The sequence below is a fragment of the Pan troglodytes genome, chromosome 5 (assembly GCF_028858775.2).
Source record: "Pan troglodytes isolate AG18354 chromosome 5, NHGRI_mPanTro3-v2.0_pri, whole genome shotgun sequence".
In the NCBI taxonomy this organism is placed as follows: domain Eukaryota; kingdom Metazoa; phylum Chordata; class Mammalia; order Primates; family Hominidae; genus Pan; species Pan troglodytes.
In genome coordinates, this window is record NC_072403.2 from 143148976 (window position 1) to 143165018 (window position 16043).

General features: G+C 39.3%; 1 protein-coding gene across 9 annotated transcripts in view; it reads left to right on the forward strand.

The window, feature by feature from the left end:
• The window catches only part of AKAP7 (A-kinase anchoring protein 7), a 148987-nt gene that overhangs the window by 115573 nt on the left and 17371 nt on the right, over positions 1 to 16043 (forward strand). For 2 of the 9 annotated variants that reach the window (XM_003311485.6, XM_054686321.2), the window contains exon 1: positions 290 to 503. The exons of the other annotated variants lie outside the window; for them this stretch is intronic. In XM_003311485.6, coding sequence (XP_003311533.1) covers positions 455 to 503 — 49 coding nt within the window. In that variant the 5' untranslated portion in view covers positions 290 to 454. Of the gene's footprint in view, positions 1 to 289; positions 504 to 16043 lie in introns of those variants that run through there. 9 annotated transcript variants of the gene reach the window in all.

A 16043-nucleotide genomic window follows, 5' to 3' on the forward strand; every position in this document is an offset into this window, starting at 1 on the left:
AGACAGAAAATATGGTTTTTTTGGGGGTTTGAATTTTCATGTGTAATTACTGCGGTTGTCTGTAGGAGAAAGGGCTCATTGTGGTTTTTCTCGACTACCTTTCTTAAAGACATATGCAAATAGCCAGACAGTACACATGGCACTGACCTATGGCCAGGGACTCACAGTTTTGTGAGAATACGGGAGCGTATAGCCACTTCCTTCACTGAATGCCAGTCCCAGAGCAGTTGCATTAGGCTGGAGGACTGGAGGTGGAGCCTTTTTTGCTCACGGCAGCAAGTTCCCTTCTCCTTTCTCTCCCCCCGGCGGCGTGTGCGTTGGCTCTTCAAGCTGCCTGTACTGCTCCGTGGAGTGAAAAAGGCAGGGTGTGCTCGCAGACTGTGCTATAAACTGCAATTTCTATTTGGGGTCCTCACGGAGAAGAACACCAGGAAAGACAGACAGGACCAGTGCCATGGGCCAGCTTTGCTGCTTTCCTTTCTCAAGAGATGAAGGAAAAATCAGTAAGTGGGATTTGTACTGTGCAGAATCCTAAGTGCTTGACTATTTTGTGCGGTTGTCTTCTAGGGGTAGTTTTGCTCTTTTTTTAATGGGAAAGATAGCAGACTAATCAGCTATGGTTTTTAATGTGTGTTTCTTAAAGGGACTGGTAGGTGTGTAGTTACAAATTAACTGTAAAAGTACTGCAACTCAGTAGATGGGCTGTGTTAAAAATACAAAATACTGAAAACTCATTTCTGATTCTCCTCTGTTGGTATTCTCCCAGCTCATTTTTATCCCACTACGTTAGAGTCAGAGTTTAGTTTTGAGTTTCTTTAAATCACTGCATTCGATTTGATATACTGTACAAGCCAGACTTCATTTTTCTTATCTGAAACTGGCATATTTTCAGAGCAATGCTCAACAGTAACAAATAGGTAAAGCTGGTTCTAAAATGACACATATTAGACACTTGCAGATATTTTCATGTGTCCCCTGCTTTGTTCTTCCTGGAAGGGATTCAAGTGTGCCTGTGAGACCACTCTAAACAAGTGATGCCGCTTTGCTTCTAGCAGAAGCCCCATTGAACCTGCCTAAATGAATGTTGAATTCCACAGCGGCTTGTGCCTAGAAAAGACAACTTAAAGTGGTGACATTTGCATTGAATTTTGTTCTTCACTGGCTTATGTTTATTCACTTACATTTTAGCTTTGTTAAATGGAATACTGGCATTTTAATTAGTATGCTGAATAGAGTTTGCCTTACCCTAGTTGCCCCGAAATAGGGAATTTTTACTTCCTTTTCAATATAATGTTTCCAGTCATACTTGCTAAATTTGCAGCCACATTTGTGTCATATCAGTGCTTGATTCTAATTTAAATAGGTCCATGGAATTTCATAATATCTGGTTCAGATACTGAAAGATATACGTCTGGTTTATATTTCCTGCTGCTTGTTCTTCAGGAAACTAGCCAGGGACTGTTAAAAAAAAAATACATATGCTATACCTGTTCACTTGGGAAATAAGACAGTTTTTACAGTAACTCTTTGGGGAATGCTTTGGAATAAATGCTGAAGTCTCCAAACATTGGAAACTGTGGAGCATTTGATTGTTAACAAGGAGCCAATAAGCTGCGCTCTAAATTTTACTTGTGAAAGGATACTGTAAAGTGTGTGACAGTCCTGCTCTTACAACTTGAGATGACCTTACAACAAAGTCATTCACTTTCTAACAAAGACCATTGGCATTCATTTGGCAGCCCAAGACTTTTCAGATTATTTGTCAGAATGATTTATTTGTAGTTCCTGAAGATTTGGGTTGGTTGATCTTTTTCTTGGGGAACGCTCCTCTCTGAAAAACCTTGGCATGGGCCGATGCAGGGATAGTGAATTCTTTCCCCACCCTCTTCACTTTCTGTTCCACTGCTCAGGGTTTTCCCCTGGAGTGCCTGCTCTCCTGCTCTGTTTCTCTTCTTCCCCTGTCTGTAAGCATCTTTTGGCTCCATCTGAAGACGTCAAGTTTCAACTCCAGAAGGAATTTGTTCTTTTCTGTCTTCCTTATCAGGGACTGTTGAAGAACAGTCTTCTGTTTTACATACGGTGCTTCCTAATATTGATGGACAGGAAGTAATGTGTACTGCTTTTGGGGCTTACTGTTTCAAATTCCAAACTTTAAGAAAAAAATGAAGATAGAACTCTATATCTGAAGTGAAGCCCGAGTCTGGAGGTGCAAATTATGGTTAGAAGAAATGCATTTACACCCCTGCCCCCATTCACTCCTGATGGCCTCCTGGGTCCTCTCCATTTTCTGCCCATCATTCTTTCATCTGTCTGATTTTGTGGTTACTTCACTGGTTTTCTCTTCCTAATCTGCTTCATACTCCGTTCACACTCCCCATGGAAACACATATGCACATTGTAGAGCTGTTTCCTGATGCAGTGTTTAATTTCTCTGGTACAGGATGGTCTAAAGATAGGCTTCTGTGCCAGGCATCACTGTCCTTCTGGTAATAAGTGCCTAACAGTACTTATAAAGGGGACATTTAAAAAGTGGCAGAGAATTTATTGCTCAGCGTGCCTCAAGGAACATATAAATTAGCACAAACTGTGGGTATCTAGTCTGTAAGTTGTGCTGATAATGTGAAAGAATCCATAATAGACATTTGGGAGGGTCCAGCTTTTTTCTGATCTTGCTGCTCGATTGTACAGTAACCTCCTGAGTCTTATTTATCTTTGTGTCATCTCCTAATAGCCTTGTTAGCCTACTCTGAGCAATGTACTCCTTGAGCATCTACTAAAAGCAGAGCACAAAAATGTGAATACTCACTTCTTCTAATTCTGTAACAGGCGGTGGCCCTAGAATGTTCCTCCTTGAAGGTAGCCCAAATTATGGAGAATTTGATGAGTTTTTGGTGAAAGTTTAAATTTGTGGGTGTTATTCTCAAAACACAGGTGAGTTGGAAAGCTCGTCCTCTGCAGTCCTACAGAGATACAGCAAGGATATACCCAGTTGGTCAAGTGGTAAGAGTCAAGTGACCCCTCCCCTCTCCTGCTGCTATTTTATCCTGCTTTTGCCGTTTGGTGGTGGTGGTAGATAGAAATAATTCTAATTTAATTGATTTATTAGTGCTACTGTTTTAGTCTATTGATAGCAAATGATGATTTTTTTAAATCAACTAGTCGTGTGGGAGCCTAAGCTGTAGAAAGTTAACTATATGCATACCCAGAAATATTCTTATGCAATTTGAATCGATACATAATCGTTGTACATATTTATGGGGCATGTGATATTTTGGTACATGCATGCAATGTGTAAGGATCAAATCAGGGCAATTAGGATATCCATCACCTCAAACATTTATCATTTCCTTGTGGCGGGAATATTTCAACTTCCAGCTATTTTGGAATGTACAATAAATGTTTTTAACTATAGTCACCTTACTGTGCTGTCAAACATTAGAACCAATTCCTTCTATCTAACTGTGTTTGTACCTATTAACCTCTCATCATCTTTCTCCCCTACAACTTCCCAGCCTCTGGTAACCATCATTCCACTCTATCTCCATGAGATCTACTTTTTTATTTATTTATTTATTTTTAAGCTCCAACATAGGAATGAGAACATACAATATTTGTCTTTATGTGCCTGGCTTATTTCACTTTCTGTAATGACCTACATTTCCATCCATGTTGCTGAAAATGACAGGATTTTATTCTTTTTTATGGCTGAATCGTATTCCATAGTATATATATACCACATTTTCATTATCCATTCATCTATTGATGGAAAGTTAGGTTGATTCCGTATTTGGCTCTTGTGAATAATGCTGCAATAAACATCGGGGTGCAGGTATTCCTTTGATACACTGATTTCCTTTTCTGTGGATAGATACCCAGTAGTGGGATTGCTAGAAATTTTGCCAATGGGCTGAATAGTCAAATACAGCAGAGCTTGTCATGGTTTATTTATTAATTAGTGCAGCACAAAACACTTTTTTGTTTAAATCTTGGAAGTTAAACATTTTTCCAAACTGTATTTTTCACCACAGTAAGTAGAATACACTGCCAATAAATTCATGTTTCTTGGAAGATTAGGCTCTTTCTCTTGCTCTACGGGAACATTGTTAACATTAAAAATTACTGGAAATATTATAGGTTTAACAAATACTATAGGTATTTTCCAATGTAGTTTTTGCTGACTACTTATATAGAACTTGATTTATTTGAATTACCTAATTTCTCATATTGAGCTGCCTGAAAGGAATGTCTGTCATGAACAGAAATGTCATTGCAGATAACCCACAGTGGTCAATATTGCAGAGGCATATGGACCACTCTGGGTTATCTATCTTATTAAGCAAACCTCACAAGAAAACTTAATAACTATGTAGATACCTCTGTAACTAATTAGAAAACATTTTATTTTCTCTTTTGCTGTTGCTGATTTTCCCATTTTGAAGTACACTGCTTTTATGTAGAATTAAATGGATGAATGGTAAAGATGAACTGACCTACCTCATGAGTTAGTCTCTTGTCACTGAAAGTATTCAAGGACAGGATGGGGACATCATAAGGACATCACCTTCTAGGGTTGTTGTAAGGGGAGAATGGACTTGCTAATGAATGAATGCACTGACAACTCAGTTTCTTTCTAGTCCTGATATTCTGTGATGGCTGAAAATAAAATATTAGAATAAGTATGTGTTTTAACAAGACACATTTTAATTTTATACATGAAATATGTGTTAGTATAGTCTTTTTGTGTGGGATGAATTACTGGGACCATTTATAGTACTCATTTTATAAATATGAGTCAAATGTTGAGATAATTTCTGATATTACATTAATCCATAAATTGAGGTATGCAGTGTGGATTTAATGTCTGGTGAATACATATATATAACCGTAATTACCATAAAGGTGATCAAATTTTACACAAGGACATCTATATTTAGATTTTCCAATTACCTAGAAGTCATCCTAGAAATCCTATAGCCTTATACTTTGCTCTTCTCATTTGCACCTAAGATATGCTGACTTCATGGTTACCTTTCACATGTCTGCTCTATCTTATCACATGGATTTCAAACACCTCGTATTCAGGGTAGGTGTCGTACATCTCTCTTAGTGGCACCAGACCCTAACATAGCATGTTACCCAGAGGAGGCATGTTCTAAATGTTTGTCGATGAAGGGAATGGTACACATTTCTTGTGAGTGTGAGAGAGCTTCAGTGTCAATCAGCCTATCAGATGATAGAATATGGAATAACTGGTTAATGTTGGAACCCATGAAGAGCTTTGGTTACTGAACGTACCAGAGAAACATTTTAACAGGCTCACACTTAGACTTTACATTCTGGGCCCCAGGGAATGAGGATAGGGAACCTCCCATCAAAGGACAGTGACACTTTATTTTTCTTCCTTGCCAGTAAAAATGTGTTTGCCCACAGGGGACACAGCATAACTCCAGTTCTGCCACTGCCTGTTGAAAACATATGGCCCATTGCTTGGCATGCAGTTCTTACTGTAGACAGAGCACAGGCCTGGGAGGACAGAGAGCTGGATGGGAAACCCAGCTCTGCTATTACATCCTGTCTGAGCAAGCTGCTAACATCTCAGGGCTTCAGTTCCACAGATTTAAGAAGTGGGGGTTGAACTACTCTTGTTTAATTCATATTTTCTCATTTGCCCCTTAGAGCTAAGAGTCTAGGGAATAAAAGAATGAGTGATATAGATGTGATGCAATTCTTTCTCTTTCTCCTCCTCCAAATCTTCCTCTTTGACTTCCCCTCTTTTTCTCCTCTTCTTAATTTATTTAATGTTTACTGTGTGCCAAGTACTATGCTAGGATTATGTTCAAGACTGCTTATTAAATGCAACTATTAGAAAATAGATGCTCCCTGTCTCATTTAAGAGTGCAAGTTGTTGAAAGCCAGAAGTGTGGGGGATTTCTCAGTTACAGTCTCCCGGGGTGCCATGGGGCTGAGAGCTGGTAGAAGGCTGGGATCCTAGGCAGCTCAGCATCTGCTGCCCTCTTTCTGAAGCAGTGAAGCCAGAGGTGTTGTGTGTAACCTGAGACTACATTTTGCATAAGATTTCTGTGGGTAATATTGTGGTAGCAGCAGGAATGGTGTGCAAGGTAAAACAAACATTTAACCATAGTCACTAAAGGTTAGATTTTCCCTTTATTAAATAATTTGTAATCAGGAGGCTTATGTTTCTAAAATCAAGTAAAGGAACATTAGAGCAAATGCTAGTACTTACTATTCTTATCTTACCTTCCTGATTCCATCTATTAATTCATAGGCTATGTGGTAACTGGATTCCTTCTTGTTATTCTGACATTTTTAGAGTTTGCAGGATTCTACCATCAAATGTTGAATAATTTCCATGAGGAATAGCAAGGTTGTAGAATTATTCCCAGCCCCCAGTAGAGCCATTGACTGCCATGAGCTGTATCCAAAAGCCCTGTCCTTCAGCAGTGTGATGTGGTCTGTCCTGTGTCATCTTCCTGGGGGGCCGTGAAAGAAGCAGCAGGACTCTGATATACCGAAAGCTTTTGGCTAATAAAAGAAAGTTTCATATCTGAATTACTCCTTCCTGGGACATTATTATTATTATTATTATTATTAAGAGATGGCCCAGGCAGGTCTCAAACTCCTGGCCTCAAGTGATCCTCCCACCTCGGCTCCCAGAGTATTGGGATTATAGGTGTGAGCCACTGCACCCAGCCATGGATTTGCATTTTAATAAGACCAAATTATCCCAAGTGCTCTTGGGAAATATTTATAGTAAAATAATGAAATAAAAAATAAAATAAAAGATAAGCAGTGATGATGACAGCCCAACTCAAGAGTTTCAAAATTCTCAATGTCTATATGGTAGAAAAATGGAGACTCTAGAGACAAAATGGCTCAGTTTGCACTTTTGGTTCTGACATTTACCGTTTAACTTCTCTAAGATTTTTTTCTGTGCATTTGTCTTAAACAGTATCTACCTATTGAGAAAATTAAATAAGCTAATGCCTATAAAATTCCTGACACTGTGCTTGGCATATAATAGACTCAGTAAATATAAATGTCTCTGCAGCAAATAGTGTGTTAATTGCATAGCCGCAGTAAGAAGTCAGCTTGAGCTTGGGCAACATGGCAAAAATTAACTGGGTGTGATAATGTGTACCTGTAGTCCCAACTACTCGGGAGGCTGAAGTGCCATGATTGCACCACTGTACTCCAGCCTGGGTGACAAAGTGAGGCCTTGTCTCAAAAAAAAAAAAAAAAAAAAAAAGTCAGCTTGGCAGAACTATGCTTTTATTTCTACCTTATGCAGTAGAGATAAAAAGGCACTTGGAATGTCAGACCTTGAATTGTTGAGTAGACTTGCAGCATTGATCTGCACAGCCTAATTTCCTATGGGGAACTCTTTCCCCCACTTCTTGGGGTCTTGTCCATCATGAGGCCTTACTTCCTGCCCCAGGAGAGACATGTGGTCCTAGCAAAGTCAACCATGATCTTCCTTGAGATTTGATAGAGAGCCTGTCTTCCTTTTGGGTTGTGAGCAGAAAGGCTGTCATCCTAAGATCACAGTACTTGGTACTGTAGAGCAAGTACCATCAGGAAGAGTCGTTCTGAGAATGGAGCCAGCACAGAGGAAAGTAAGCCTAGGGAAGGAGAGAGTCCTGATGAGTGTCTGAGCCTCTGAGTTCAGCCATGCCCAAGACCTTCTGCACTGCATGAAGCAGTAAATCCTCCCTTTTTTCTTTGTTTACACTTGCTTGATTTAGGGGACACTCAGTGTGTATATAAGTAGAAATAAAACCATAGTTATGCCAAGCTGACTTCTAAGGTGACTGTGGTTACACAATTAATACACTTTTTTTGTTGCAGGGAAATTATATTTTCTGAGTTTATTAGATGCCATGTCCCAGTATGTATTCCGAAACAAATATTACCAAACCTAGTGAAGAAGTGAGAGTTCTCTGACTTACTATTCATGTTCCATTTTAGTTGCAATGAAATGTAGCCTTAAGTCAGAGCTGCCGTTAAGGAATAGCAGGTTCACTTCAATTAATGTTGTTGAGCCCATGATTCAGAAAACTCTGAGCCAGGTGTTCTGGAAGGTATGATGATGAGTAACACATGCTTCCTACTAATGGATTCTTTCTTTAAAAAGTTACATGGCCTTGTAAAAAGAAATCTGTGAGACCTCAAAGTTTATTATGCCTTGAACGTAAAAAGCCAAGATAAAGGATATTGATTGATGCTTTCAGTCTAACAAGCAAAGCCATGCCTCTTACATGCCCAGGGAGTTCCATAGCTAAGTCACTGAGAGTGAGTTAATTACTACCCAAATTGGAAATTACCTTAAGCTTCTATCCCAGGCAGGATTTACAACTTGACATGAACGAACAGTTCCTACAGCAAACATCTTAGCAAATAAAATCTTCTGTGACTAACATTCATAATGTGAGTTACAAGTTAACAGACCTTGAAACTATTAAAATAAATCTTTCAGTTGCATGGTAAAGTTCTTTGCCCTTAGCAAATAGTCATAGACAAAAGCGGAACTGTATGATGAAAATATAAAGAGTAAGTATAGCTTTAACTTAAATTATATGGTAACTAGAACATAAATGTTGTTAATTTTATTAAAGGTTAAATCAGAGATATTTGAGGCTTATAATTTTCTGCATTTATTTATATACTTTCCCCCAAAACTTATGAATTTAGTCAAGAACTTTAATAAACCTATTATGTATCTATGTAGTGCCAGGGAGAAAGTGATATACAAACAAGATGCTTGGTGTGGATTGACAGAGGATCTCATATTCCCAAGGAAGTCAGGGCTCACCTAGTTACCTAGTTTGTAGTGCTGATGGGAGAGGGAAGAAGGAATCAGGTGGAAAGGGTGATTCACTCTAAACGACCTGGCTCAGAGCCCCTCCCCGGCTTCTCTCCTGACTTCGAGGTCAGATAGTAGTTGTTGGCATTTGCCATGTGAATTACATCAGGCTTCAGTTTGATGTCTCATATCTGACTGTTTAAGCAAAAATATAATTCACACTTTCTAAGCATTTTAAATGTTCAGCTAAAGTTAGCTGTGAAATGCAGCCTTTTCAGGATTTGATTGATAGCTGATAAACTGGCAAGCAGATGACTTGTTAATCTCAGACTTTCTATCTAGGGCTATTGTAGTCAGACTTTGTTTAGAGTACTGGCCAGCTGGAGTGTGACCTGAGGGAGGCCAGGATGGTGACGAGCCTGGAAACCACATCACAAGAGGAAAGCTGAAGGACTCAGGCAGCTTAGCTGGGAGGAGAGAAGGTAGAAGAATTAGTGGTCTTAGAACATTTAGAGGGCTCTTTAATGTGGAAGCAAAAGAAGAGTTGTTTTGTATGGCTCTAGGGGAACAGAATTAGGACAGTGAGTGTTAGTTTAACACATTTTCTTTTGGTGGTCTTAGAAGCCAATGGTAAAGATACGTTAAACCCAGTAGTATTCTAATTATGTTTGCAGTAAATCTTGTTTTAAACAATGAAAATACTGAAATGGGATCATAAAATAGAGAAGTTCTCATAGTCAAATTTTGTATTAGTAATTCATAATAAATTGCCTGAGAGAAGATTTTTTAAGGCAGAATTTTCAAACTATTTTAAGTCACTGAACAATTTAAATGGAAGAGCAAAATTTTTTTAAATTTTATTTTAAGTTCTGGGATACCTGTGCAGAGTGTGCAGGTTTGTTAGGTAAATGTGTGCCATGGTGGTTTGCTCCACCCATCAACCCATCACCCAGGTATTAAGCCTTGCATGCATTAGCTATTTATCCGGATACTCTCTCGCCCCTCATCCACCCAACAGGCCCCAGTGTGTGCTGTTCCCCTCCCTGTGTCCATGTGCTCTCATTGTTCAGCCCCTACTTGTAAGTGAGAACATGTGGTGTTTTTTTTTTTTTTTTTTTTTTTTCTGTTCCTGTGTTAGTTTGCTGAGGATAGTGGCTTCCATATCCATCCATGTCCCTGTAAAGGACATGATCTTGTTCCTTTTTAAGGCTGCATAGTATTCCATGGTGTATATGTACCACATTTTCTTTATCTAGTCTATCATTGATGGGCATTTGGGTTGATTCCATGTCTTTGCTATTGTGAATAGTGCTGCAATAAACATACGTGTGCGTGTATCTTTATAATAGAATGATTTATATTTTTTTGGGCATATACCCAGTAATGGGATTGCTGGGTCAAATGGTATTTCTGGTTCTGGGTCTTTGAGGAATCTCCACACTCTCTTCCACAGTGGTTGAACTAATTTACATTCCCACCAACAGTGTAAAAGTGTTCCTGTTTCTCCAGCCTCGCCAGCATCTGTTATTTCTTGACATTTTAATAATCGCCATTCTAACTGGTATTAGATGGTATCTTATTGTGGTTTTGATTTGCGTTTCTCTAATGATCAGTGATGCTGAGCTGTTTTTCATATATTTGTTGGCTGCACAAATGTCTTCTTTTGAGAAGTGTCTGTTCATGTCTTTTGCCCACTTTTTAATGGGGTGGTTTGTTTTTTTCTTGTAAATTTGTTTAAGTTCTTTGTAGATTCTGGATATTAGCCCTTGGTCAGATGGATAGATTGCAAAATTTCCTCCCAATTCTTTAGGTTGTCTGTTCACTATGATAATAGTTTCTTTTGCTGTGCAGAAGCTTTTTAGTTTAATTAGATTCCACTTGTTAATTTTTGCTTAGAACACCAAAATTTTCATGAAAAAATGTCTACCTTTTATTTTCCTTAATTTATAGTCACTATTAAATGAATATTTTAATGGCCCGGCACAGTGGCTCATGACTGTAATCCCAGCACTTTGGGAGGCCGAGGTGGGTGGATCACCTGAGGTTGGGAGTTTGAGACCAGCCTGACCAACATGGAGAAACCCCTTCTCTACCAAAAATACAAAGTTAGCTGGGCGTAGTGGCACATGCCTGTAATCGCAGCTACTCAGCAGGCTGAGGCAGGAGAATCGCTTGAACCCAGGAGATGGAGGTTGCAGTGAGCTGAGATTGCACCATTGCGCAACAAGAGCGAATGCAGCCTGGGCAACAAGAGCGAAACTCTGTCTCCAAAAAAAAAAAAAAAAAAGAATATTTTAAATTAATGGCTTTAAGACCAACAAATATGCTTTAAGATAGAAGTATAACGTACAAGTTTGGGCTCAAATACATTGTTGTAACACATACCACATAAAATACCAATTATTGAACTAATGGTAACAGCTGGCAGTTGGTACCAATGAATCCTAGAGATAATAAACTAAGGTGTAATGTCTATTGTATTATTGTCTTTATAAATAAAATTTTTATGAAACTATTTTATCCACATTTAGGTTTAAATTAATTTTCTCTAAAATTAGTTTGGTAAATTTAACATAAAAATTCATTGAGATGCTATTATATACCCAGTACTGTACTTAACCTACTGAACCTCCAATGTAAAATCAGATTTACAGATTTTACAGAGCCTAAAAATATGTAGTAAAACTGTTAAATTTGAATATTGAAAGACATAAATTGTTTTATGGAGAATCAAGTTCATGAAATACGCATTTTTTTCTAAAAAACTTCAAGCTCATAGCTGTTCCTTTGTACCCTTTGCCTCTGTTGTTCATGTCTTAGTCTGCTGTAAATAAAACATTGTGGGGGGGAAATAAAGAAGTTTGTATCATTTAGAATCTAACCAAGAAAATAGAAACTACACCAGTTGCTTTAACAGAGAGAATTTAACGTAGGGAATTAGTTAAGTAAGTTTTGGAGGAATAAAGGGTGGAAAGGCAATACTGAGGGAAAAGATAGTAACTTTTAGGCTGGGTTACTTGTGGGAAGGACCCCCACATAGCCGAGACTCAGACCTTTGAGGAGAGGTTACTGTCTCCAAGGAGGTGTCCCAGTAACACAGAATAGGGACCATCAAAGCTGGGCTTCTGGCTTTTGAGGAGGGGACATTGGCCAACTTTGCTATTGTCTCTAAGGGAATGCAGTGAGGCTGATACCAGGAGTGAGGGAAAAGATGAAAACTAGAGCCATCTGCTATTGGAACCAGTTGTTGGGGCAACACTGATGAGAATAATGAACAAATAGCAAAGGGCAAGATCCTGTTCCCTTTGCGCAGCTGTCCAGTTTCTCTCTGCCTCCCCTTCTTGGCAGAACTTAGCAGATCCAGAGGGCAAAGGAGAAATAAGTGAGCTGAGTCCCAGCTCTGTTATCATAAACCTGAGTAAGGAAGGGTGGGCTTGGAGCTGAGGGGCAGTGGTTTAATAGCTGGCACATCGTTGTTGGCTACACATTTTGGCAATATCTTTTTTCCCCATTGTTCTAAGGTAAGCATTTTGTTTATGCCAATGTTCTTATTTCTTTTGGGACAAAAAACAATAACCGTATTTTAAAATGATGTATTTTTCACAATAAAATTCCATAATTTTTTACAAAGTATGCAAAGATATGACCACTTCAAAAGAAATAGTTTTTTAAAAAATATATATATATTGCAATAATTCAAGTTAGTTGTTAATAAGACGTTTCCAAGGAAAACTCTCACCTAGATCAATTCAACAAACTTAAAAAGAACAAATCATTTGAAAACTAATCTTTCAATAGTTTTGAACATTCTTTAAAAATAATTTCTTCTAAGTTTGTTAACCAAGTGTTCTGCAATGTTATAGTATTTTTATATTTTGCTAAGCCAATTCTCTCAATCCATATTAATGATATCCACTGTCAATCTATGATATAGGGAGATAGCAAATTAGATTGGAGTTAAACCTGCAGCCAGGTAGAGATTAGCATTTGAGAATAATAAGCTGTGTTCTCACGGCTTCAGGTTTAAAGGGGACCAAAGGCTCAGACGTCAGGGGGCCAAAGCAGTGGCTAGAATGTTCTGAAGTCTGAGGAATTCTTAGAAGGATCTGGGAACTAGTCAGCAGAAACAGAAAAGGGCAGTAGAGCCAAGGCAGTGAGAGGATAGATGCCCGGAAGTGGCATACATCAAGGCAAATCTGTTCTAGTTTTTATTAGAAGGGAAAATGTAATGACTCACCTATGCAAACAACATGAAAGGGGTAGAGATCAGCCTTGAGACCAACTTATGGACACCACCTCTCCATCTCTTCTTTCAGCTTCTGTTCTCAGCCTCTTAGGTTCCCTTGCTGGTAGGGCTCTGGCTTCCAGAAGCTTCTGTGTCGTCACTCTCTCTGGCTTCACTCAGTGATGGGGATATGACTTCCAGCATTTCTGGAGAACACTCTTACTGCTTGACATTCAAGGAGAATGAGTTTCCCTCTCCTCATTCCCATATATGAAATTTGAGGAAAGGTACAGGTTGTAAACTACAATGTGTATGCAACCTGTGAGGCAGTATACACATTGAAGACATTGTAATTTGTGTGTTATGGTGTACAGTGCCTTTCTATACAAACGAAAGCAGCATGTTGTGAAAATTTCCCAGAAGATGGAAATGAAGTGTCTTAAGGAAGGGTCACTTCTTAAAAGATCCATGCAGAGCATCATATGGACCTGTGGTAGCTCTGGATCAACAGCCCTACTGGAGCCAGAGAGAATGTGAGAGGAGCAGTTACCAAGGGGACAGGTGCAGTGGATACTTTTATAAGAGAAGGGTGAAGGGTAGGTGAGGAAGGGATTTGGGGCAGACCATTGTAAAGTGGATGTGGCCTAGAGCCCTGGAGTGGGGTGGCAATGGAGTAGCCACTCTGATCCTAAGCTACTGTGGTGTGTGCTTTGGGCTCTTGGCAATGAGAACCACAATGCATCTCCTTTCACTCTGAATTTTGGGAAGCTCAGAACTCAAAACTTGGCTATGGGGATTTGCACCTCCATAATCTGTTTTTCCCCCCATTCTTTACTTGCTATTATAATTTATGTTTCCTTTGGGTCCTGATTTTTACTGAGAGTGTATCTTTTGCTCTATTTTTTATGCCATTAATTATATCCAGTCTTTTGGGGATTTAACCAAAAAGGAATGACTGGATGGAAAGCAGCCCTGTGACTGAAAGTATGTATTGATTGTACAAGGAAGGTGAGAGCAAAGCTGAAACTGTGGATGATTGCGACATTTACCACATGTGCTTAACATGTGTTCTCAGGTAGATAGTACTTGGAAAGTTGCATATAAACTGAAAGTGATTCAGTTTGGTGCATCTAGAAACCTAAAACTGTATGTATCACACTATTTCTGCTGTGGTCTGTTTATGTCTGCTGGAAGCCTTTTGCAAGCATAACTAGGAGTAGCTCTTCTCTTTACCTATCATGGAATATCACTTAGTAGCAAAAGAATGTAAATGTTAGCTATATAGAACAGTGCATAAAATTATTGTTTACAGTTATTTCAACATTGTTTCAAGAAATATATTGTATAAAGTGAGTAGGTTTCCCATATTATGTTTGCTTACAGAAATGTTTATCAGGAAGATCATAAATAAATAGCCTTGTAACCTTCTAACTTGAAAGAGGGTCACAGTGTCTCTTTCATTTAAATCAAATGGTGATAATAGTAGCTATGTTAGGCCATTTTTGTGTTGCCATCAAGGAATACCTGAGACTGGGTAATTTATAAAGAAAAGAGGTTTCATTGGCTCACAGTTCTGCACGCTGAACAGGAAGCACGGTGCTAGCATCTGCTTCTGGTGAGGGCCTCAGGAAGCTTGTACTCATGGCAGAAGGTGAAGTGGGAGCAGGCACATCACATGGCAAGAGCAGGAGCAAGAGGGAGACTGGTGAGAAGTGCCACATTCTTAAACAACCAGATCTCACATGAACTTAGGGTGAGAACTCACTCATTATCATGAGGACAGCACCAGGCCATTTATGAGAGATCTGCCCCATGACCCAAATACCTCCCACCAGGCCCCACCTTCAACACTGGGGATTATATTCCAATATGAGATTTTGAGGGGACAAACATCTAAACCATATTAATAGCTCATTTTATTGATTGCTATACTATAGGCCAATCATGATGCTAAGTGCTTTGTATTATTTTCTTTCTTTTTTTTGAGACAGAGTCTTGCTCTGTTGCCCAGGATGGGGTGCAGTGGTGCAATTTCGGCTCACTTTAACCTCTGCCTCCCGGGTTCAAGCGATTCTCATGCCTCAGCCTCCCCAGTAACTGGGATTACAGGCATGTGCCACCACACCCAGATAATTTTTGTATTTTTAGTAGAGATGGGGTTTCGCCATGTTGGCCAGCCTGATCTCAAGCTCCTGACCTCAAGTGATCCGCCCGCCTCAGCTCCCCAAAGTTCTGGGATTGCAGGCAGCTTTATATGATTTTCTTACTTAATTTTCACAGCAGCCCTGTGGTGTAGAACTACTGTTTTCCCTGGCTCACAAATAAAGTGGGCCATAGAGGGGCTGAGCAACTTTCACAGGGATACTGAGCAGGGAGTTGGGGAGCTAGGATTCCAGCCTAGGTAATCCTGACCCTGTAACTCAAGAGAAAGCAATATAAATAGTTTCTGGTTAGCAGTCTCATTTTAGAACAAAAAAAAATTACAGAAGCTATCATAGAAATACAGTTCCATTTGTCAGATGTGGAACAGCATTATGGTATAATGGCAAAAGTGTGATGTTTTGGAGCCACATAGGTCTACATTTCACTTTGTCAGTTTTTAGTTTTGTAGACTTCGGCAAGTCTCATGGCTTCTCTGACTCTTGTTTGTAAAGGAGTGATAATAGAAAGCTTTTTGACTTCAATGTGTTGGGAGAAAACCCAGGCACATAATAGATGTGTACTATGACGTCTGTTTGTTATTACTAAAAGGATCCATAAATATAATTGTCACAACTAAGTAAAGAAATAATACGTGTTGGAAAATACAAGTGTGCAGAGTTTGGGGGCTTAATGAGCAGGACACTAGGTCTTGGAAGCAGCTGGTGGTGAAAGAACACAGCCCCTCACCTCCAGAGATCCCGGGAGGAGACCCTCAGCAGCCGCAGTGGGGCCAACTCTGGCTTACTCTTCAGGAAGGAACAGTAGGACATTGTAGAGGACAAGACTGGGATTGTC